The sequence below is a fragment of the Mytilus galloprovincialis genome, chromosome 14 (assembly GCF_965363235.1).
Source record: "Mytilus galloprovincialis chromosome 14, xbMytGall1.hap1.1, whole genome shotgun sequence".
In the NCBI taxonomy this organism is placed as follows: domain Eukaryota; kingdom Metazoa; phylum Mollusca; class Bivalvia; order Mytilida; family Mytilidae; genus Mytilus; species Mytilus galloprovincialis.
In genome coordinates this window covers 25,652,252-25,672,142 of record NC_134851.1, presented here as the reverse complement: position 1 = coordinate 25,672,142, position 19,891 = coordinate 25,652,252, and the positions used below count along the sequence as shown (strand labels likewise).

The 19,891-nt window shown below is 31.1% G+C and overlaps 1 protein-coding gene across 1 annotated transcript; it reads left to right on the top strand.

The window, feature by feature from the left end:
- Window positions 1–6,275: 6,275 nt before the first annotated feature.
- On the top strand, window positions 6,276–12,156 carry LOC143058818 (uncharacterized). Its single transcript, XM_076232275.1, has 5 exons — window positions 6,276–6,985; window positions 7,188–7,294; window positions 8,055–9,298; window positions 10,435–10,465; window positions 11,894–12,156. Exons 1-3 carry the CDS (start codon window positions 6,409–6,411, stop codon window positions 9,036–9,038), a joined length of 1,668 nt encoding a protein of 555 aa, XP_076088390.1. The 5' UTR covers window positions 6,276–6,408; the 3' UTR covers window positions 9,039–9,298; window positions 10,435–10,465; window positions 11,894–12,156.
- The last annotated feature ends 7,735 nt before the right edge of the window (window positions 12,157–19,891 follow it).

Sequence of the window (19,891 nt, the reverse complement as noted above, 5' to 3'; positions counted from 1 at the left end):
AAAAGATATCTCCCCTTAAATGGCATGGTTGTTAAATTAATTCTTAAAGCACAAATATTTGATATTTGTTAAAAAAAAAAGTCGATAATGCAATGAATAACTTAGTTTCTTTGTATGAATAAACAGTTTAACAAATGCATTGCAAATCTGTCTCTCAATCTGCAGATTTCGCAAATTTATTTAATGTGATTGTACAATTCAAGTATGCGGTATACCTTTAAACCGCCTAGAATGTGAGTATAATCTTATTTTACATGATTTCCAAAGAATCAGTAAATACAGGTGAGCGATAGAGGCTCTTGAGAGCCTCTAGTTCTGCTTAACATCTATCTGATGAATTAAACCCTTTTTCAACTTATTGTATAGTTTGTTCTTATGTTGTATTGTTACGCCTCTGTGCAATTATATGTTTAAGGGGGAATGTTTGGTCCTAGCAAACATTTAGAAGCCCGTCATATGCTGTGTGCTCCTTGATCAAAGTCAGGAGCATTTACTTCAGTTGTCGTCGTTTGTTGATTTTTATCATATTTGTTTTCTTTCGTGTTTTTTAATGTTCATCAGGCTGTATTGCGTTCGTTGTTTTGTATATGAATCAGGCCATTAGTTTCCCCATTTAAATTGCTTTACATTTGTCATCGCATGGTCTTTTAAAGCTGTCTATGCGGTATGGCTTCAAAATTCAATTCTATCGTATATTAATCTATTCTTAAAAATATCATTTTCACATCTTTTATCAGTAGTGAATGAAGAATGTCAAGTTTGGAAGTGGTTTCGACATCATAGAACTTAATTTAGATGTGCCGTTTATGGTCTTATTGATGTCTGCAACACTTTTATTCAATTTTAGCTTGCATTGAAAACTTTTCCGTTGGAAAACAAATATTTGATTTTAATAATAAGGTCTCAACAATAAAGGCGAGTGGAGCGATGTTAAACAGTTAAATCAATGATTGTAACGGTATGATAGGGCAAAGTGCAAGTTGCAATTCGAGTCTCAATAGATGGGACAAGAATGAACACACCATTCGAGCTTGATACAATTATGAATAGTGATTCTGATTTAATAGTAGACACAGCAAAGATTTAAAAACTACACGTTTTCTGTGTGCTGCCTTTCTGCAACAAATAATGTATTTTTCAAGAAAATTTAGAATCGAATATTTAGACAAAAACTAATCTTCCCCTGAGAAAAAGGGTACATTAGACTTTAATCAGCTCTTGAGCCTGGAAGTTTCCATATGATTGACTGTTAGTGAAACCTTCTATGTTGCAGATTACTGTGCAGGTTGTGGAATAATAGCTTTGCATAAATCATTTGTAAATGTAATGTAGCAAGTTCATGTTTATCACATATCTGTTTTCATTTATACCAAGACCAAGTTATAGAAACCGTCGAATTACTGTATCGCAAGCCTAGCAAATTAAAGTTGTGAGTTCAAATCTCGCAAAAACATGAAGGCTCGTAATCTCGACTCCAATCATAAGTGACTAGAATATTCACTGAGTTTTCTTACCGAATGGCGGTGGTTCTTTCCAGGCACTTGGTCTTCTTCCGCCAACATACACATACCGCCTCAAAATAACATGATAGTGTTCCATGCTTATAACAATAATTCAAGACATACAACAACAATTCGTCCATATCGATATACTTATTTATGAATAGAAAATTGTAAAACTATTGTTATCAAATTCTTTCAAAGGCGACTGTGATTTAATTGGTATAAGAATTCAATTCAGATAAAGCAGGAATTAAAAACGATGATAACATATATGTACCAGTATTGGTGTATTTTGCAATTACAGTATTTTCTCCTTCTACATTGCAAAAAAATGCATACATCTTAGGTGTCTCCAATTATCATTCTATTTTTATTTGTCTTTTCTATAGACATGATAGAATATATACCGGACAGATTAAAACTCATGACATGTAATTCTACAACTTAAACGAATATACATTCTGAACTCTTATGAAAAGTACAAATTTTAAACAACGACTAATAACCAATGGTACACATCTAATATATTACCTGGGATGAAACAAATGAATATTTGACCTTGTATGCAATCTTTTTTGTTAAAACTTCATGCTATAAAAGAAAATTTCACCACAAATAAATATTCTGAGTGGATTGAGTCTCAAAAACACATTATAAGAAAACAATGTATTACAAATAGAACTCTACCATGAATATTAGAAGACAGAGTAAGCAATACTCAGTATTTCTTGGATTTTTTTCTGATTTTTTCTCCTTGTTTTTTATGTGTAGTAGTAGAATAGAACATGTTTCGTAAATAATAGTCGCCGTAAGCTAAAATTGGCACTGTTTTTTGCGAAAATATTCAAATTACAAACCGCATTCATTCAAGATGAAGTTTTTTTATAAGCGGAATAAACAATCTTTAAAAAACACCTATTGTAATTGCGCTGTATAATACGGACCTTCACATCTTCCAAGATTATTTTCCAATGTATATCCGCCATCATAGTTTCTATGTGGATCCTTCATTTGCATAACAAGCAATACTCTACGGTAATATCATGCTCATTGGTGTGATACTGTTTCCTGAACTTTTTGCATGTAAACAACAAAATTGATGAAATGATCCAAGTGACCCGATAGAATAATGTGCGTGATAATAACAATGTCGGATTATATCATTGATAAGAATCTTTGCAATTATACTACATCATCTTTGTTTTAGACACTTATAGTTTTTTTTAACAAAACAAATATGTCCATGGACCTGCTTTGATTCGATAAATGACATTGAATAGGGTTTTGTTTGCTTTTAAAATTCTGTATATCGATAAATTATCGGAATTGCAATGTAGTCCGATTGTGCATCATAAATTGTTTCTGTATTGTTCTGAGTTACAATGTTTTACTAAGATTAGCAAAGATCCATCAAAACAACATCTGATACAAACAGTAAATAACACTTTCAGATATTGGGATGACTTATTGGCTCTTAATAATGACGACTTCAGTATTTGCAATAAAGAGGTTTAATGCATAGCAATATAATATTTCCCACATAAAGTAACCAAAAGTTAGCGTGCAATTAATTATAATACTGCACTAGTCACTACTAGTGCAATAAATATTTAAAAATCATGATGTCATCAACGATAAAATCTTAGTTTAAATCAATGTTTACTTTCAAATATTATATTGCTATACAATAAAAGGGTTATTGCATGAATATTGGGGAATATTGTCCCTCGTAGAACATATATTGCACTAACAAGCTCGTGCAATATAAAATTCTACTCGGGACAATATTTCCCAATATTCATGCAATAACCCTAGAATATAGTGCTGAACTTACTTCAAATAAAGCTGATATTAATAATGAACACTGTCTTTTTAAGGATCTTGATATTTTTTATCGGGATGCTAAATACAAAATCAATGATATATGAATTATCATTCCCTACAGTATATAATATTTTTTCAGATGGTAAAGTTCCCTTGTCACCATCTTATGTTGCTTGCAGATCTCAACTTCTTCGATTCGATGGTTAATATAAAAACATTTATTTTATGCAATTTTATCATCGGTACAATGCCATTATTTAGAAATAGAAATCAATATGCAGAGATCTATTACGTCAAGGTATTGCAATCCAATCCTTTATTGTAATATTCTATACAAGGTAAAAACAAATGCTAGCATTCATCTCGATAGCTTATCAAGCATAAGAACAGACTTATTCAGACAGGACATAGTTATAAAACTGTTGTCATATCATCAAAGATGACATATTTTGGTTTTAATATTGATTCACGGATAAGGTATTTGCATCGACATAAACTCGTGTATTCTTAAACCAGTTGTTGCTAAGTTGCTGGTTATGTTCTTCTCGTGTATTTTACATGTTTTATGATGATAAGACATCATACCCCTTACAGGAGGGATTTGGTTGATTTTTAACATAATTTGTTAATCGGTGTAATTGAGCATGTGTGTTGAGGTCTCAAGCTGGCATGTCAGTAGTCTAGTGTTGATTTATGTACAATCATCATTGTCAATTTGCTTAGGTTTTTTTCACCAATTCTGAATCTGACTCTGACTTCTTTAAAACTGAATTTTACTGTGCGTCTTGCTATGCGTTTGTTTATTCTCAAATGGTTAGAATTATATGGGAAGGGTTGAAATTTCAACAAAACACCGCCGCATGTTTGATCGTTTCCCACGACTGACATTTGTTATTCTTGTATGTTTTATTTTTTGGTTTTAATTTATTGATATGAATTGAAGCTTGATGTGTTGTTCATTTGCACTTTTAAAACTAGTACAATAATACACATTTGTGTAAAGGCAATCTTAATCCCGCCTCTATGGGCATTTTCTCCCTCATTTTGCTATGGTGAAGACCCATTGGTGGTCTTCGGTCTCTTTTTGCTCTTTGGTCGCGTGTTGTCTTTTTGACACATTCTCCACATCCATTATTATTTTGATATATTCATCTTGTTAGTTTGTAACCCTTTAGCGATTTATGACTTCTGATCACCGGTAAACTACTGTTGTATTTATTCTGCATCATATATTCAACTGTTGTAGGCATTTGGGATAACTATTTGGTTATAAATTGGTTATAATGCTCCTTGCTATGATATTTTCGTAGAAATTTTACTCGGATCGCTGAAGATGTCCTCTTACATTATATTAGACTTTTATCAAACTATTGAACTTATTTTGACAAAACTTATGAATACTTCCACGAAAGTTGGTTGAAAAAAATATTCCCCATGAATTTGAAAGTTGGAGGAAATTTATCCTGAATTTGACAGTTGTAGGAAATTTATCCTACATTTCATAGCAGTAAACTCATTAACTTAAAACTGAGGTGCTGCATATAACCCTTAATTAGTGTTATCATTTGGTGTTTCTGTATAACATTTTGAAGAAAACTTGAGAATTCATAGTTATTTAAAGCTGGTACATAAGAAAAAAATTGTGAAATTCTTAAATTGGTTTCCTTCAGTGATGATTATTACATGTATTTTTTATACAACGACTTTTTGTGAAATTTTACTGTTGCACTTGACAGGCTCAAGCTTTATTCATGACAAGTATTTCTTTATTTGAAACACAGATAAATTCTGAACAATTTAAATTAGAAAGATCCATCTGGTGGTACATGTACATCACCTAAAATGGGATGTTGCATATGCACATTTGGCTTTGTTAAAATGTCATATTATTTATGTCATATATTACATAATGAAATATTATGAGTTGATTGAGTCTCAAAAACACATTTTAAGAGAAAAATGCCTTGAAATAGAATTCTACCATGAATATAAGAATATAAAGCCAGCACATTTTTCTCATTTCTTATGTTTTGCCTCAGTAGAAAAAAAAATCTATTAGTAACACCCTTTATTAATACATTATTATAAGTTAATATTTTTTCGGAAGCCACAATCAAAAATATTACAGGGAAGTTTTGTATGCCTCTCTCTAATGCGGGGCGTAAATTCAAGTTTTACGTCAGGACTTATTTCCACATCAGTTAAATTTTATAGTTTATTCAGCTTGAATACTCAGTTTCTCATTTATTATCACATTTCTTGCATAAATGTGTGAAAACTATATGTATATAAAATTGTTAAATGGTTGGACAAAAATGTGAAACTTTGAGAAAATGTTAAAATTAAATTAATCTTATAAACAAGACAAAGTGGTAAACAAATACATTAATTTTATTCAACAAAATAAAAACGTATTGGTGTAATACCACCGGATAATATTACATCTAATCTGGTAACTTCAGAAAGATGCTCTTAAAGAAAAGTTTTTCTTATAACTGACAGTTGTAATAACATTATTTCGACATTTCATTGCAGTAAAAAATTCTTAAGTCGTTAACATATATTAGTGTTTCTATAGAATTTAGCACTTGGGATTACGTGCTGATGTATAGCTTGTACACATGGAAAACGGTGACAATTGCATTGGTTACCTTACAGTGATGGTAATTGTCTTCTAATGTAACGATATGTGTTGTGAATTTTTGTAGTTCTGTTTCGTTTTTGTTGATCGGATGAGATTTAGACATACATTCAAGTTTGAAATTAGCTTTCGAGAAGGTAAAGATATAACGCAATGTCTTAATACAGCACAATATATTCAGTGGTATAAATAAGTTACATTGCTTTTTTGGCTAACTGATAGTTTATCTTATTTGACCAGAATTCTTATGTATCATATGTATTTGTAAATCTTTTTAAATATAATCTGGTTGTAGAGTTTTCTTTAGAAGAAATCATCATTAGTAGATCCCTTTTAAAAGAAGACGAAACACAAGATGAAGCACCAATCAATCAACTTGTTTTAGACAGGCCAATAGACCATACGCATAAACAGAACACGAAATCACAATACAGCGATGACATGTATCCGTCAGGTTTAGAAAACAAAATGTCTAGTTGCGGCAGACCATTGGGAAGCTTAGTTTCTGACGAAAACAGTGCAGGTGGTATCAACAATCATAACGAAATCATTCTTCATGATAACCAAACTGGTCGAGAAAGTACGGATTCTTCCAAATACAGAAAAAATGGTGAAACTCCTTTAGAGGAAAAATTAAATGAATCAGATGATGCGTCTTTACAGTCAGGTTTCCCTGGTGACAGGCACACACATATTGTCACTAAACCTGGACTGATTAGAAGGCTTAAAACCTTTTTTGTCGTTACCAAAAAAGTAGGAGAAGTCAAAGTGTCAATTACAAAGGAAAAATTATTAAAAATGTCTTCTACAGTTGGGAGGAAGAAGTTACATAGTAAAAAAATAGCACCAATAATTATCTGGGATTTTGGAGGACAAGATGTTTTCTATTCAACTCATCAGACATTTTTAACATATAGAGCAATTTACATGATTGTATTAGATGGAAGTAGAAAACTTGACGACCCCTGTCCTTTGGACCAGTACCTCCCAGGAAAGACTGGTCATAAAACAGCAAAAGGTATGTATATAAATACATAATTTTATTTTCAATAGAAATCTGTTCAATATCCTCCATAAAATATTAAATGCATACATCATATGAGTTAAGTCCATCTTTGAACTTGGGGGAAGAGTGAATAATCAAGTTTTTTATTAATTCAGATTATCCTCAGGAATTCGTCTTCAATCATTTACATTTTTTCATTTGTTTACTTTGACAGATTATCTATTATTCTGGATAAACACAATTGTAACCTACTGCAAGGGGAGTATTAATGGTTTTCCGAAAATTATGGTTGTTCTAACGCATAAGGACAAGGTAAAGGCAGTAAGTATATGTATGAGAACAAATATCTTTTGTAATATGAATTGTTGGTTTTTTTTTTTCATTTTCAACGTAATCATAGTTTGTAAAAAAAAAACACGTTACAAAGTGATTAAATCTAAACTTCTTGTTGATGACGGAAACAGTGTGTGTGTGTTTCAATTATTATATAAATTGGTATTTACACATTAATGGACCACCCCGAAGAAGTCATCACTAGGATTGTTATCTATATGGGGAAATATGCATTTTGGTCTTAGTAACACAAGTTATTTTGACGTAAATACAATTGAATTTAATCTGTGTGTGTTTAAAATTATATTTAAATCATCCTTACTTGTGGAGAGTGATCTCCAATGTTCTGTTACTGGTTTTCATCAAATCATCAAATCACATGTTGGATTTCTGTTGAATTTCAACCCTTCTCTTCTCTATGTTTTCGATCTTTTAAGAATTTGGTATCTTGACTTCTATTTTTAATAAAAATGCTCTAGATAAATGTTCAATTTTTTTGGTTGAAAGCAATTTTGGATTTGTAAATTTGCAATCGGTGCAGTTTGATATGTGATTATATGTTTACTATGCTCATCTGAAGAAACTAAAGAATCAAACTAAATTTTTAAACTTAAAACAAAACACTCCTTAAAAAAATTCTATCAACATTCTACATAAAAAATACTCGATGACTTATTATAAACTCATCAACCAACAATTTTTCTTAGGTACTAAACATATCTGATAATCATTCCATTGTATTTTTAAGAATGAGGTTCGCAGCCAAAGACTAAGACTTTTCGCAGAAATCAGAGAGTTGTTTGCACCAACGCCATTAATGCAACATTTGGTGATTGATGACCAGATATTTGTAAACGCGAAAGACAAAGATGACCCAGAGATGCAGAAGATCAAAGATGTTATCATCAGCCAATCAGAAAATCAACCAACATGGGGTGAATCTCTACCGAAATGCTTCATCCCTCTAGAATTGGAATTTGCATCGCTCATCAGACGTAACATTCCGCTTATTACTCTAGAGCATCTAAATACAATAAACTCAGAGCAACCTATTAGACCTCTATCGGAAACTGAGTTAAAGGTATTTTTGAAATTTCAGCACTCAATAGGCAAGATTTTGTACTTTGATGAAAACAAATTGGACAAACATATAATTTTGTCACCCACACTTCTCATTGATGCCTTTAAATCTATTGTTACTGATAGAAGGTTATATAAAGGAGACAAACAAAGACAAGATTTGTGGGATGTGATGGGCAAGCAAGGAGTGGTATCAAAAAATGATATCCAAACAGTTTGGAAGAAAAAGAAATATCGTACATTTTACAACAACAAGGAATATTTACAGAAAGTTATGACCCATCTAGATATTTTGGCAGAACCAAAGCGGTATGATTCATCCAACGAACGCATACCTGCTGATTTCTACTATATTGCAAGTATGGTCAGAGCAACAGATGATTCTGGATACCTTAAGTCAGATGGCTTCACAAAAAGAAGTATTGCCATAGCCTTTCAATCTTCATCACTGATGATACCTCCTGCATTATCCTTTAGATTTCTAAGTTACTGTCTATATGTCTGGGCGGTAAAGGCATACGGTGAGACAAATAAGGACATGCTGTTCCATAGATCTGGGGTTTTGACTATTGATCCTTCTTTGGATATGTACATTATTTGTGAAGATGAGACTATAATTCCCGTCTTGTTCATGCTAGAACAAACGCAGTAATAAAGAGGGATTTGGCTTCCAGTATCAATGAATGTTTAACATCTGCCTTGGAGAGAATAAGTCAGTTGTATATAAGAACCAGCAGCGACAAGAATCAAAACAGTGATGCATCCTTTATAACCAGAATATGTTGTAACTCCCCAGATAATCCTTGTATCCTTGACGTCAGCAAGCAAAAAACATTTAGCAAAGTATGGATATGTCCTGAACATGGCATTGAACACGAAATGCAAACAATCACTGCTTGGTTCCCAGGAAAAGTATACATACAATAGGGTTATGATTATTAACGAAGTTTTTATATTCCTTAATTAATTGAATACAACTTATCTTATTGATTCTTTTAGCGTACAAAAAATGACGCTTTGTGCAATGCTACCAATACGGATTGATTTAGGTCATTTAATGTGCCGTCCATGACAATTGTCATTCTCAAACGACTTTTTGTAGCTTTTTTATAACATAATTATGAATGGTTTCATTAAACTTTTAATTTCAAGACGATCCGTCTTATACCACTTAGGTTTGGTGGTTTTTTATTTTCTGAAAATGTTAAAATATTAATTTTCCCATGCATCATAAATGTGAATTTCGAAAACTTACCGTAAATATATGTTCTTGCACGTGTGAGAGCAGTTCATCATGTGTTTTACACCAAATTTCAAATGAAAGCTCATTTTTGTGCTAACGAATGAAATAAAACAATATCACTTAGTAAAGTAAGATGTCCGGTGGTGCTTATTTTGACTTAAGTTAATTACATCTGATGAAAGATTTTTGAAACACATAAGTGTCGTCTGAAGTCGTTTAAATTTGTTTATATAAAATATTTGAACTGATATGGTCGTGAAGACGCTTAAATTTAGATTAAAATGTTTTTTTTTAAATCCATGAAATAAGCCACAATAACGTCACTGCAGATGTGTTTTGTCTAAAATTGAAGAGACCGCATTTGTTTTCAGTTTCAACCTTTATATATGCTGTTCATTATCATCAAATAATTAATGACAAAACTATATCAAGTCAATATGAAACCATAACATGTAATATCGAAATATCATTATGTAATGACTATTCCATATTTAGTTATATCAAAACATCATTACGTAATGTCAAAACCACATTATGTAAAGACACATTATCATCAAGTTATAATAGAACAACATCAACATGATCAAGTAATATCAGATTTCCACAAAATACAGCTGTTGCGTTCCATAGACGACGATCGGCACAATTTGATGATTACGCTTTTATTAATAATATTCTTTGTTTACTTTTAGACCCACTTTAAGAAATGAGAGAAATGTTATGTCACTGTAGAATAGTAAGAGCGAACCTACTGGAATACATTTTTGTAAGGACTAAAACGCTTATCAAATTTTTATATTCGCAGGATGAAGACATGTGTAAACAAGAATGCCCAGGTATTGTATTTAAAATAAAGCAATAATGAAAAGAAATGTTGTTAGTTAATTTTATTTTACTTTTGCGAATTATTGACAGCCATATTAACTTAACGATATATCATCTCGTTGCTAGTGATCTTTTTGTGCTAATAATGCCATGTTGAAAACTACCATATCATTTTTATTTTTTGTTTGTTTTACCAAATGATAAAGATACACGTTCCAGTGTATAAACATAAATTGAAATCAAATGTCTTTTTTGCATTAAGTTTTACGTTTATTCGTTACTATCGTTTTGACAGATGTACAAGTCGGTCGAAAATGGAACTTGTCCTCTACTTCTTCATGTTCTGTTTGGCAAATAGTACAAAATATGTATATTTTAATTCAAAGTATAGCTACTTCTAATCGCAAAAACAGAGAAGTTGTGTTCGAATAGCTAAATTCTTCTAAAAGTACTTGACGACAGTCTTTTAAGTTGGATCTTAAAAATGCATTTTTTCAAAAAATAAACAATTTTGTGCGTGTGTTAATTAGGGTTTAGTCTTCAACCACTGCAAATATTTAGTCTGCCCTTCAACAAAATATTTAATTAGAATTGTTTTTAGATGTTTATGAATTTTCGAAAATTACACCTGACAATCTATCAGATGATAGTTTTTAGTTGACTCAACGGAGACTAGAACATTAACTGGTGTTCATTAGCTAGTAGAAACATTCGTCTTTAATAATACAAATAACATACAAGGATCTTAATGGTGCTATGTGTATAAACTAAACTGGCAGCCCGTCATCTATACAATGGCTTCCATTTCTACGATTGTGAAAAGGAACTGGCGTAATAGGGAGTTAATTTTGACGAAGTGAAATCAAAACTGAGACGTTTTTTTCGTGTATCTTATGATGTCTTACTACGAAAAACATGTCGTTATATTTAGGTCATTGATATATTGTGTATTTAAATAAGTACGGTATTATGACGGTTACATAATTATGTTAGTGTTGATTTCAATCGATCTACTTAAAAACTCTGTTTTTGTGTAAGGTGAACACTTCTGAAATTTCTTTTTGAACGCAGACTGACACATGCATTTGTGTTCTCCAAACGTTCATTTTGTTGCTAGGTTTTGAATTATTAGAAATAAAAAAAACAATGAACAATATTTAAAATCTAAGATAGCCACACTTGTAAATTTAAAAGTTACATAGACACGGATAAATGTCACCAATGTCATAATGAACCTATGTGAGCTACGAGGTTGATTGTTTGTATTGGTCTGTTTAAGAGGCTCTGCATCGGATGTGTTTGTTGTGATGATTCGTAAATGATAGTAGATATGAATCTCTTAATAAGCATCGTATGTCACAGGTTTATCATTTATTTCAACAATCGATGTAAGTATGTCAATAACTGCTTTATGATATGTATGCCATTTCCGATTACAGTTACAAATGCAGAATTTTTGAAGGAACAACCCACAGACCTAGACCTACGTCGCTTATCTTTATTGTACATGAGAAATGAGATAAGAGAATTTGCACTACAGTTAGGGTTGAATTCCGATGATTTCGACAACCTATTACATATTGAAGAAACAGAGACATGGAAATTTGAAGTCGTCAGAAAATGTCGAAATAGTTTTGCGTTAACATTTAGACATATCAAAGAAGTATTTGAAAGAGCCGAAATACCAAATATTCACAGACTTTGCAAGGTACACTTTGATGAATCGAAAAAGTATATCTGATAAATCAATTGTTTGTTAAATCATTTAGATTTTTTTTATTCTTTTAGAATTGATTTCAATAGTCACATGATAGTCCACAAGACATTTGGACAGTCAATTCAAAATGTTATGTTTTCCGGCATCAACGTACTTACTGAACCAAAATTACAAGTACAAATTAAATATCGTACAAAACAAGTGAAATGCAACCGACTGTCCCAAAACAGGAAAGTTGTCGTTATCTGCAAAACTAGGTGATAAATAAAGATATTTATTTCAGTATGTGAAATTTTTATAAATTCGAAACACTTTAAAGGTTGACATATATTAATACACTTCTGAAGATATCTATTATTTGTGTCGATATCAAGTCTGCGTCATTGACGTTTACTGTACGTATTCTTTTAATTATGGTTGTGTTTTCCTATTTATTTTCTTTTTGATAATTGTTTGATTTGTATCATTTGACAATGATGAAAAATTTAGAAAATATTTGAAATGCAAAAGTTTGATGCAAATTAAAACACCTTCTTATTTTATAATGACAAATAAACAAATATATTTTTTACAGCTTGTGATAGGAGATCCTATTGATTTTGGTAAGTTCTATGTCTCTAATATTTAACCGGTAGTTGAAAAATAAATACCTTGCCAAGACCTTATCCACTATAACTTTTTTTTTCCTTTGTTATATCCACCATTGTTTTGTATTGTTTGTATATATGTAAGTATTGTATTCCTCTTGTTACACGTTTGTATTGTGTCTTAGTGATCAAATAAAAAGAGTTAATATTTAGAACTTCGACAACCACACGTGCAAAGAAAAACCCATGGAATGTTGAAGACCAAATTGATTACGTAAAAGAGAGTCGAAATATACAAAAGTGTTATCCAACCTCAAACATTGTCAAACAAAGAAAAACCAAACTTTGACAATTCGAACTCGGTGGGAAAGAGAACGAGATTTTCGGTTACAACTATATAATTTTATACTGCAATTAGCTATTTTACTATACAGATAAAGCTATACGTATAAACGTTAGCTTTATACGTCAATGACCCCCAACTAACCTATAAGCCCCGCCTACTAACCGGAAATACTGTATTTCACGTCACAACCATGACAACGTGTAGTAATAATGGTCAAACTTTTATGTATTTAAACTTGTTATATCTTCAAATTGTTAATTTATATACCATGTGTATCAAATGTTATTATTTAAGTTCATTTTCCCTTTCTTATTTCTTAAAATGTCAATGTCTTACCACCTGGACTACGCTCATAGTGAAATACCCGAAAACGGTACACCCAAGAGGGAAATCCAAAACACTATTTTTTAACAATATTTGTTACATATTTTTAATTTTTTTAATTTTTTTATAGATTTCAGTATAAAAACAATATACTTATAGTGTCTTGAAATATGAAATTTATTTCTATGAGGCTTAGAAACGGGGAAAATGCGAGGTTCTACCGAGCATTTTCCCGTTTCGTGCCGAAACTATACGTATATTGTCTAAATATCAGTTGTCATCAGTGAAACTAAATATCAATAATGGTCAAACAAATCGTAGCGGCTTCCGTAAAATGTTCCGATGTACGATTTTAACTTCACTTCTTTGAATTCTTGGTTCAAAGCTTTTGTAAGTAGCATCTCTCTATCACGAAAATTATAATAGGAATACCGTATCAATTAGGAGATATATATTTCATTAGCAGGTGCTACTGGATGGGTGCTTCATAAGAATAAAAATTTCACAATCGGAACTGAAATGATTTCTTGTGTTATCAACCGACATTCAATGTCAATTATTGATGTAACAAAGCGGAACCAACGATGTCAAATTAAATTAAAGTGGGGAATAGTTGTAGTATGGACGAGATCAAATGTTTTAATTCAGTACAAACGGAATGATATTTAAATTCCATGTTTCCAAAAGTTCTTTCGATTTTGAAGTATCCACATCTAGTCCCTAGAATAAGCAGTTTCACAATATATAAGTGTAATAATTTTAAAACAGGTTTAGTGGAGCACTTGGAAGACTCAACAATTTGATGTCGCACGGATGAAATTTACGTAATTTAGAAATTCAATGCAGCGAAGGAAGATTCAGTTCTTCACTTATAGTTAAGATTTGGATGAAGCAAAAAATGGACTTATCAATAACGAAAATAATAAAATAAAATATTGAAGTGCTTCACATAATGCCTCGACATTGTAAGCGTGTCTTTCAATGTTTGCTTTGCTTATAATCAAGCCTTTAAGATTGTTAATGTGGTATCACGGAAAATGTGTTTATACAGCTAGGTATGAACTAAACTATACCAAACAAGCTATTGAAAGGTCGAAAGATGTAGTAAATAGTCGAAGTAGTATTTACTTAATATTTTAAGTATTTGGTTATATGGATACAACTTTATTACAAAACCTGCATATCAAATTGGTTTTATGAATTAACAATACTTGTGTTTGATCAGTATCACGTATATACACTTTTCATGAGCGGTGGAGGGACTTTGTGTCGGGTAGTCTCTACTGTAGCCCCTCTTTATCATATACCAAGACCAACCTACTATGTAGAAATATATATCAAAATTTAGAGTGTTTTGCTTTATGACTTGTGTTAGAATATCAATTCATCACTGAAATAATATAGAATTGCATTCCTCGTTTTGTATATATCTTTATTACTGTTTAATTCTCAATTTTTGTTAATTCATCAGTTATTATTTTTCAAATTTGAACTAATATATGATATCATATTATATTATAATAACCATTATTCTAATCTTAAATGAAAAACATATAATAATAGTTACTTTTCGTTTCATTATATAGATAAGGAACCTGAAAAGTGGGACATTGTACCAACAGAGAAACATATTGACAAATTAGCTCCATTAATTGGAAATAACTCCTTATAATTTCTGATTGAACTTGAAATGGAATTCAATACCTGGGAACGGATAAACTTCAGGCACACAGTTGAAAGAGATTTGGTAAAACTCAATAGAGAAATCTTAGAGGAATGGAGAAATACTTTTTGTAAAATGTACAATCTAAAACCAACTTTGAGAAAAATTGCACAGGCATTTAGCAAGATTGGCAAAAATATAAAAATTGTTGAAGACACGTTATCAGATTTATTCTGACTTGTTTGCATTCTTGAACTATTTCCTCTTGTATCCTTCGAATGAAGTGAAATTAAGTTGTTCCAAAACATTCATATCAAGCCTGCAAAGACTAGGTCAGATGGACATTTATAGCTATATACAGCTTTTTAACGAGAACATGCGCGCAGTAGAATACATATAGTTGTTAATTTGTAATATATATATATATATATTTATCACATTTTTTATTTTGGGTTTGGTATTTTTTTCGTTTATATTAGCTCTTCAATTTTGTTTAAAGGCTTAAAATCTTTATAATAGTACAGCCTCGACCATCCTCAAAGATATATAAACAGATCTCACGCTAACAAAACTCAATCCTGTTTAATTTATCATGTTTTGTTTCTGCTTTCTATAAATTAAATACAATACAACAAAAAACAATTGATGTATTGTATGAGTCAGAAACCTTTTCTCTAGATTTTTCTTAATCAGGAACATGAAAAAGGTAGAATATTCAAACGATTTGTTTTGGACCGAAAAAGTATATATATGAAACTCGCATTAAATTTACCTTTTGATCTGAAGTTATTTTACTTTCTGTTGATTATCAGTAATGTACATATTTCAATTTTATAAGGTTTGATTTGTATAGTGATTTGTATATTTAAGCTTTCCTCTAAACAACCATTAAAGTTAGAGATAAGTAGTAGTTGTACCTGTGAACTAATTTTTACTCGACCATTCTGCCTGACTGAAGCTGTAATTAATTTTATATGACCCGACTTCATTATTAACTATAAATTGTACTTATGTTTGCCCAACCCTTATCTTGACACTACTTAAAAGTCTGAAACAGTATAAGCAGTCCCTGATCTGATTTAATGTCTTCACAGTACACACAGAAAGACGTTAAGTTCGGAACCATACTCGACCAAAGCCTAAACTATACCACTAAAGTATAAACCTTACTCAACTAAAGAACTCCTACTGTATAAATATTGAATTCATAATTATGACATAATCAATTATAAACCACTATTTCAAATTGAGATATTACATTATTATTTTTTGTTTTTGTTTTATCAGACAAACCTCTTTTGTATATAGTATTTCTGGTCAAATGTATAGTCAAGGAAAATAATTCTTGTTAATAGCAAAAATAAGAGATATTGATAACAAAAAAGGTGGAGTATTGTTAAACTTGGTTTAGTAAGGTTGAGTCTGATTCAGGCTTGAGTCGATTATAATTTAGATTTTTCAAAACTATTAAAACCTGGTGAAATACTAGTCGTGTGCAAGTTTAGACTGTTAAATATAGTTAAAACTAAAGTCTAGGAATGTCGATGTGAATGCAGACCAATTTAAAAGGATTGAGTACAAAATCGCCCATGTCAGACTTAAACTGATAAATAGTCACACTATATAGAATTGTAATATATATTGGAGTTTCATGATTTTTATTTATGTATTGACTATTGTATCTATATGTACCACATTTTGATTGCTTTAAATTTATAAGAGTGCCTCATGAACTGTTGGTTATTGTAAGTATTTGAAGAAGCGATTATAAAGAATTATTGCATTTGACATGTTTGAATTCTTGTGATAAAATCATGATTGTTTAGCACCTCTTTCATAATGCAATGCATTTATTCACATAAAACGTGAAGATATCCAAAGCTAAATGACTTGCTTTATAAATAACATATGATTTCTGTAAATACGGTTTTCTTTTTTTTTCATATTTTTTCGATATAATAGTATATTTATAGTTATTATTGTTTTATGTAATATCATTATACTCATTATATTCAAGATTGGGAGACTAATTTGTTTATTTTCCTTGTTGTTATCATTTGTATTTCGCCCATTTTGTTTTCGTGTCATATATGACAATTTAGTCATACATTTTTGACGGTACGGAGAGCTATCTGCCAAATCAAAAACCATCCTTGGAATCAAATGAACACCGATCTGCAATATGTAGGCAGAACTAAAAAAGTGAAATTTCTTCAGGCCATTAACCTTGTATACCAATTTATTCAAAATATTCTGCGAAGGACTTTTGACAGGAGAAATTGTAGTAAAAAGAACAAAGCCCCCTATCCCTTTATAAGGTTAAAGTAACATCCTTTATAATTTGAGTAATATATATTGAGTTTTAACCATAATGGTTTTATGTGTGTTTAAAGCTGTCCATTGCTCTTCATATAACTGTATATTGCCATTATTATCATTTGTTTTCTAACCAGTTTTGTTAATGTTGTTTTACACGGCTTTCATTCGTTATATTTATAACAATTATAGTGAAAGAATACCTCCATTTTCATACATTTACATTTTTGTTTTTTTGTAATTACGTCCAATGGAAAGTGTTGTAATTAGAATTAAGTGTTAAAAAGCATAAATACAATAGAGAATGTAAATGGGGAATGTGTCAAAGGGACAACAACCCGACAAAAGAGTCGACAACAGCCAAGGCAACTAATTGGTATTCAATTCAGCGAAAAACTTCTGCACCCCGAGGCATTCTTCAGCTGGACCCCTTAACAAAACTGTATACTACTTCAGTGATGATGAACGTCATACTAAACTCCGAAATACACAGAAGAAAGTAAAATTAGAAATGAACGATACAATACTAACAAAGGCCAAAGGCTCCTGACAAAGTTTCATTTTCTCTATCGTTTACCAAGAATCATTTTTTTATAATATGACTTGATTACCCAATTTTTTTTCTGATTTTGTCGTTTGTTCGGAAGAACTATCAAATAATATAATCTTGGTTAATTTTCTGCAGATTACAGATAAACTGATAGAGGTTGAAAGCGCTAATGTCTTGTCAATTTTGTACAGGAAAATAAAGTTCAAAATGTATTTTAGTGTAACGGAAAAAAGCGCAAACATCCTTCGTCCGTATGGTCATGACTGTTTCTTCCACTATCAAGATATTGCATTGCCCGATCTTTCACTATCATTTTTGTATGAAAAATTCAACAAAATGAACGGTTTCAAGGAACTTGCACTTTACTTGTGTTGCGTTTTTTTGTGTTTTCATATTATGTCCTGCATACTTTCTCCAACCTGTTTCACAGTATTATTGAGAATGTGAAATAATCGTGAGAAGCATTTTTTATTAGGATTTGTTCAGCATCTTTTAAAAACATACAGCAGATTTTCTGCAGGTTGTTTAATTACACACGATCAGATACCAGATCTTTACCGATCCAATTGCAATGCTTGACCATCGTTAACATGGTTAAGCATTCTTTAACAATCATTTCTCTATATATATCGAATGACAGTCGTGTTTTAATGTTTATTCTAATCATTAAATAAGATTCACTTTTGCAGATGTAATGTATAAATTAATGATGGTTTACTAATAAAAAACATATATATTGACTCAACTGTGTTTTATTTATGTTTTCAAAAAATCGAAACCAATATTTTGTATCTTCAATCTTAACTATTGACACATACATGCACAAATAATATTAAACACTCTCATATTATTAATAGTTAATTGTTGGTGCGTCTAGCTCAATGGTTTTTTTAATATCCGGCAACTAACATTTTCTGACGTCTAAATACTCTCTGCTGAAATAAAATCTAGTAAGTATAGAAGGCGGTAATGTGCACTCCGTGGTAACTACATGTACAAGACAGATTTTAAATATAAAAAAGAAGATGTGGTATGATTGCTTAAGCAAAAAACTATATGTTACCCTTCAGCCTTTAGCAATTAACAAATCCCATACCGCTATAAAAGGCCCCGAAATGACAAAAGTAAAACCATTCAAACGAACAAATTAACGGCCTAATTCATGTACAAAAAAAAACAAATATGTAATTCATCAACAAAGACAACCACTGAATTACAGGCTTCTGACTTGGGACAGGCACATACAAACATAATGTGGTGGGCTTTGCTCATTGTTGAAGGCCGTACGATGACCTATAGTTGCTAATGTCTGGGTCATTTTGGTCCTTTGTGGATAGTTGTCTCATTTGCAGTCATACCACATCTTCTTTTTTATATTTACGACAAAAGAGATGATTCAGTTTTCTAATTGTGAACTTTTTATTTCTAAGTAGCAACATTCAAGCAGCACCTACAAACGGGGTATATATCTCCCAATTTTTACGATATTCCAGTGCTTGCATGTCCTATCATGGTTTTCTTGATTGAATGTTGCTGCTCACAATGAATCTATTAAACCAAGAGTTCCAAATGGTGAAGTTGAAATCTTCCCTTCGTAAATTTTACGGACGCAATCACGAATTGGTTGACCGTTATGGAATAACCGTTTCACAAATGATATCGGATATGTTCCTTACGTCGAAACTACAATCCCCTTCCCTTTCATGAATGTGACCTACCGAATTAGACTATTTACCGAATTTGTTATCATATAAGCATCACGATACGTAATCAAAAAAGACATTTAAACGCCAAGAGATGGATATGATGGTAGTACTAATAAATGGAATGTTTGAAATTGGATCACGTGTCTCGTTCATTCTTGTTTGAAGTAGTCTTGCTATGCTTATAATGATTATTGATTTTTAGGATATAACCTCTCAATGAAATTTAAT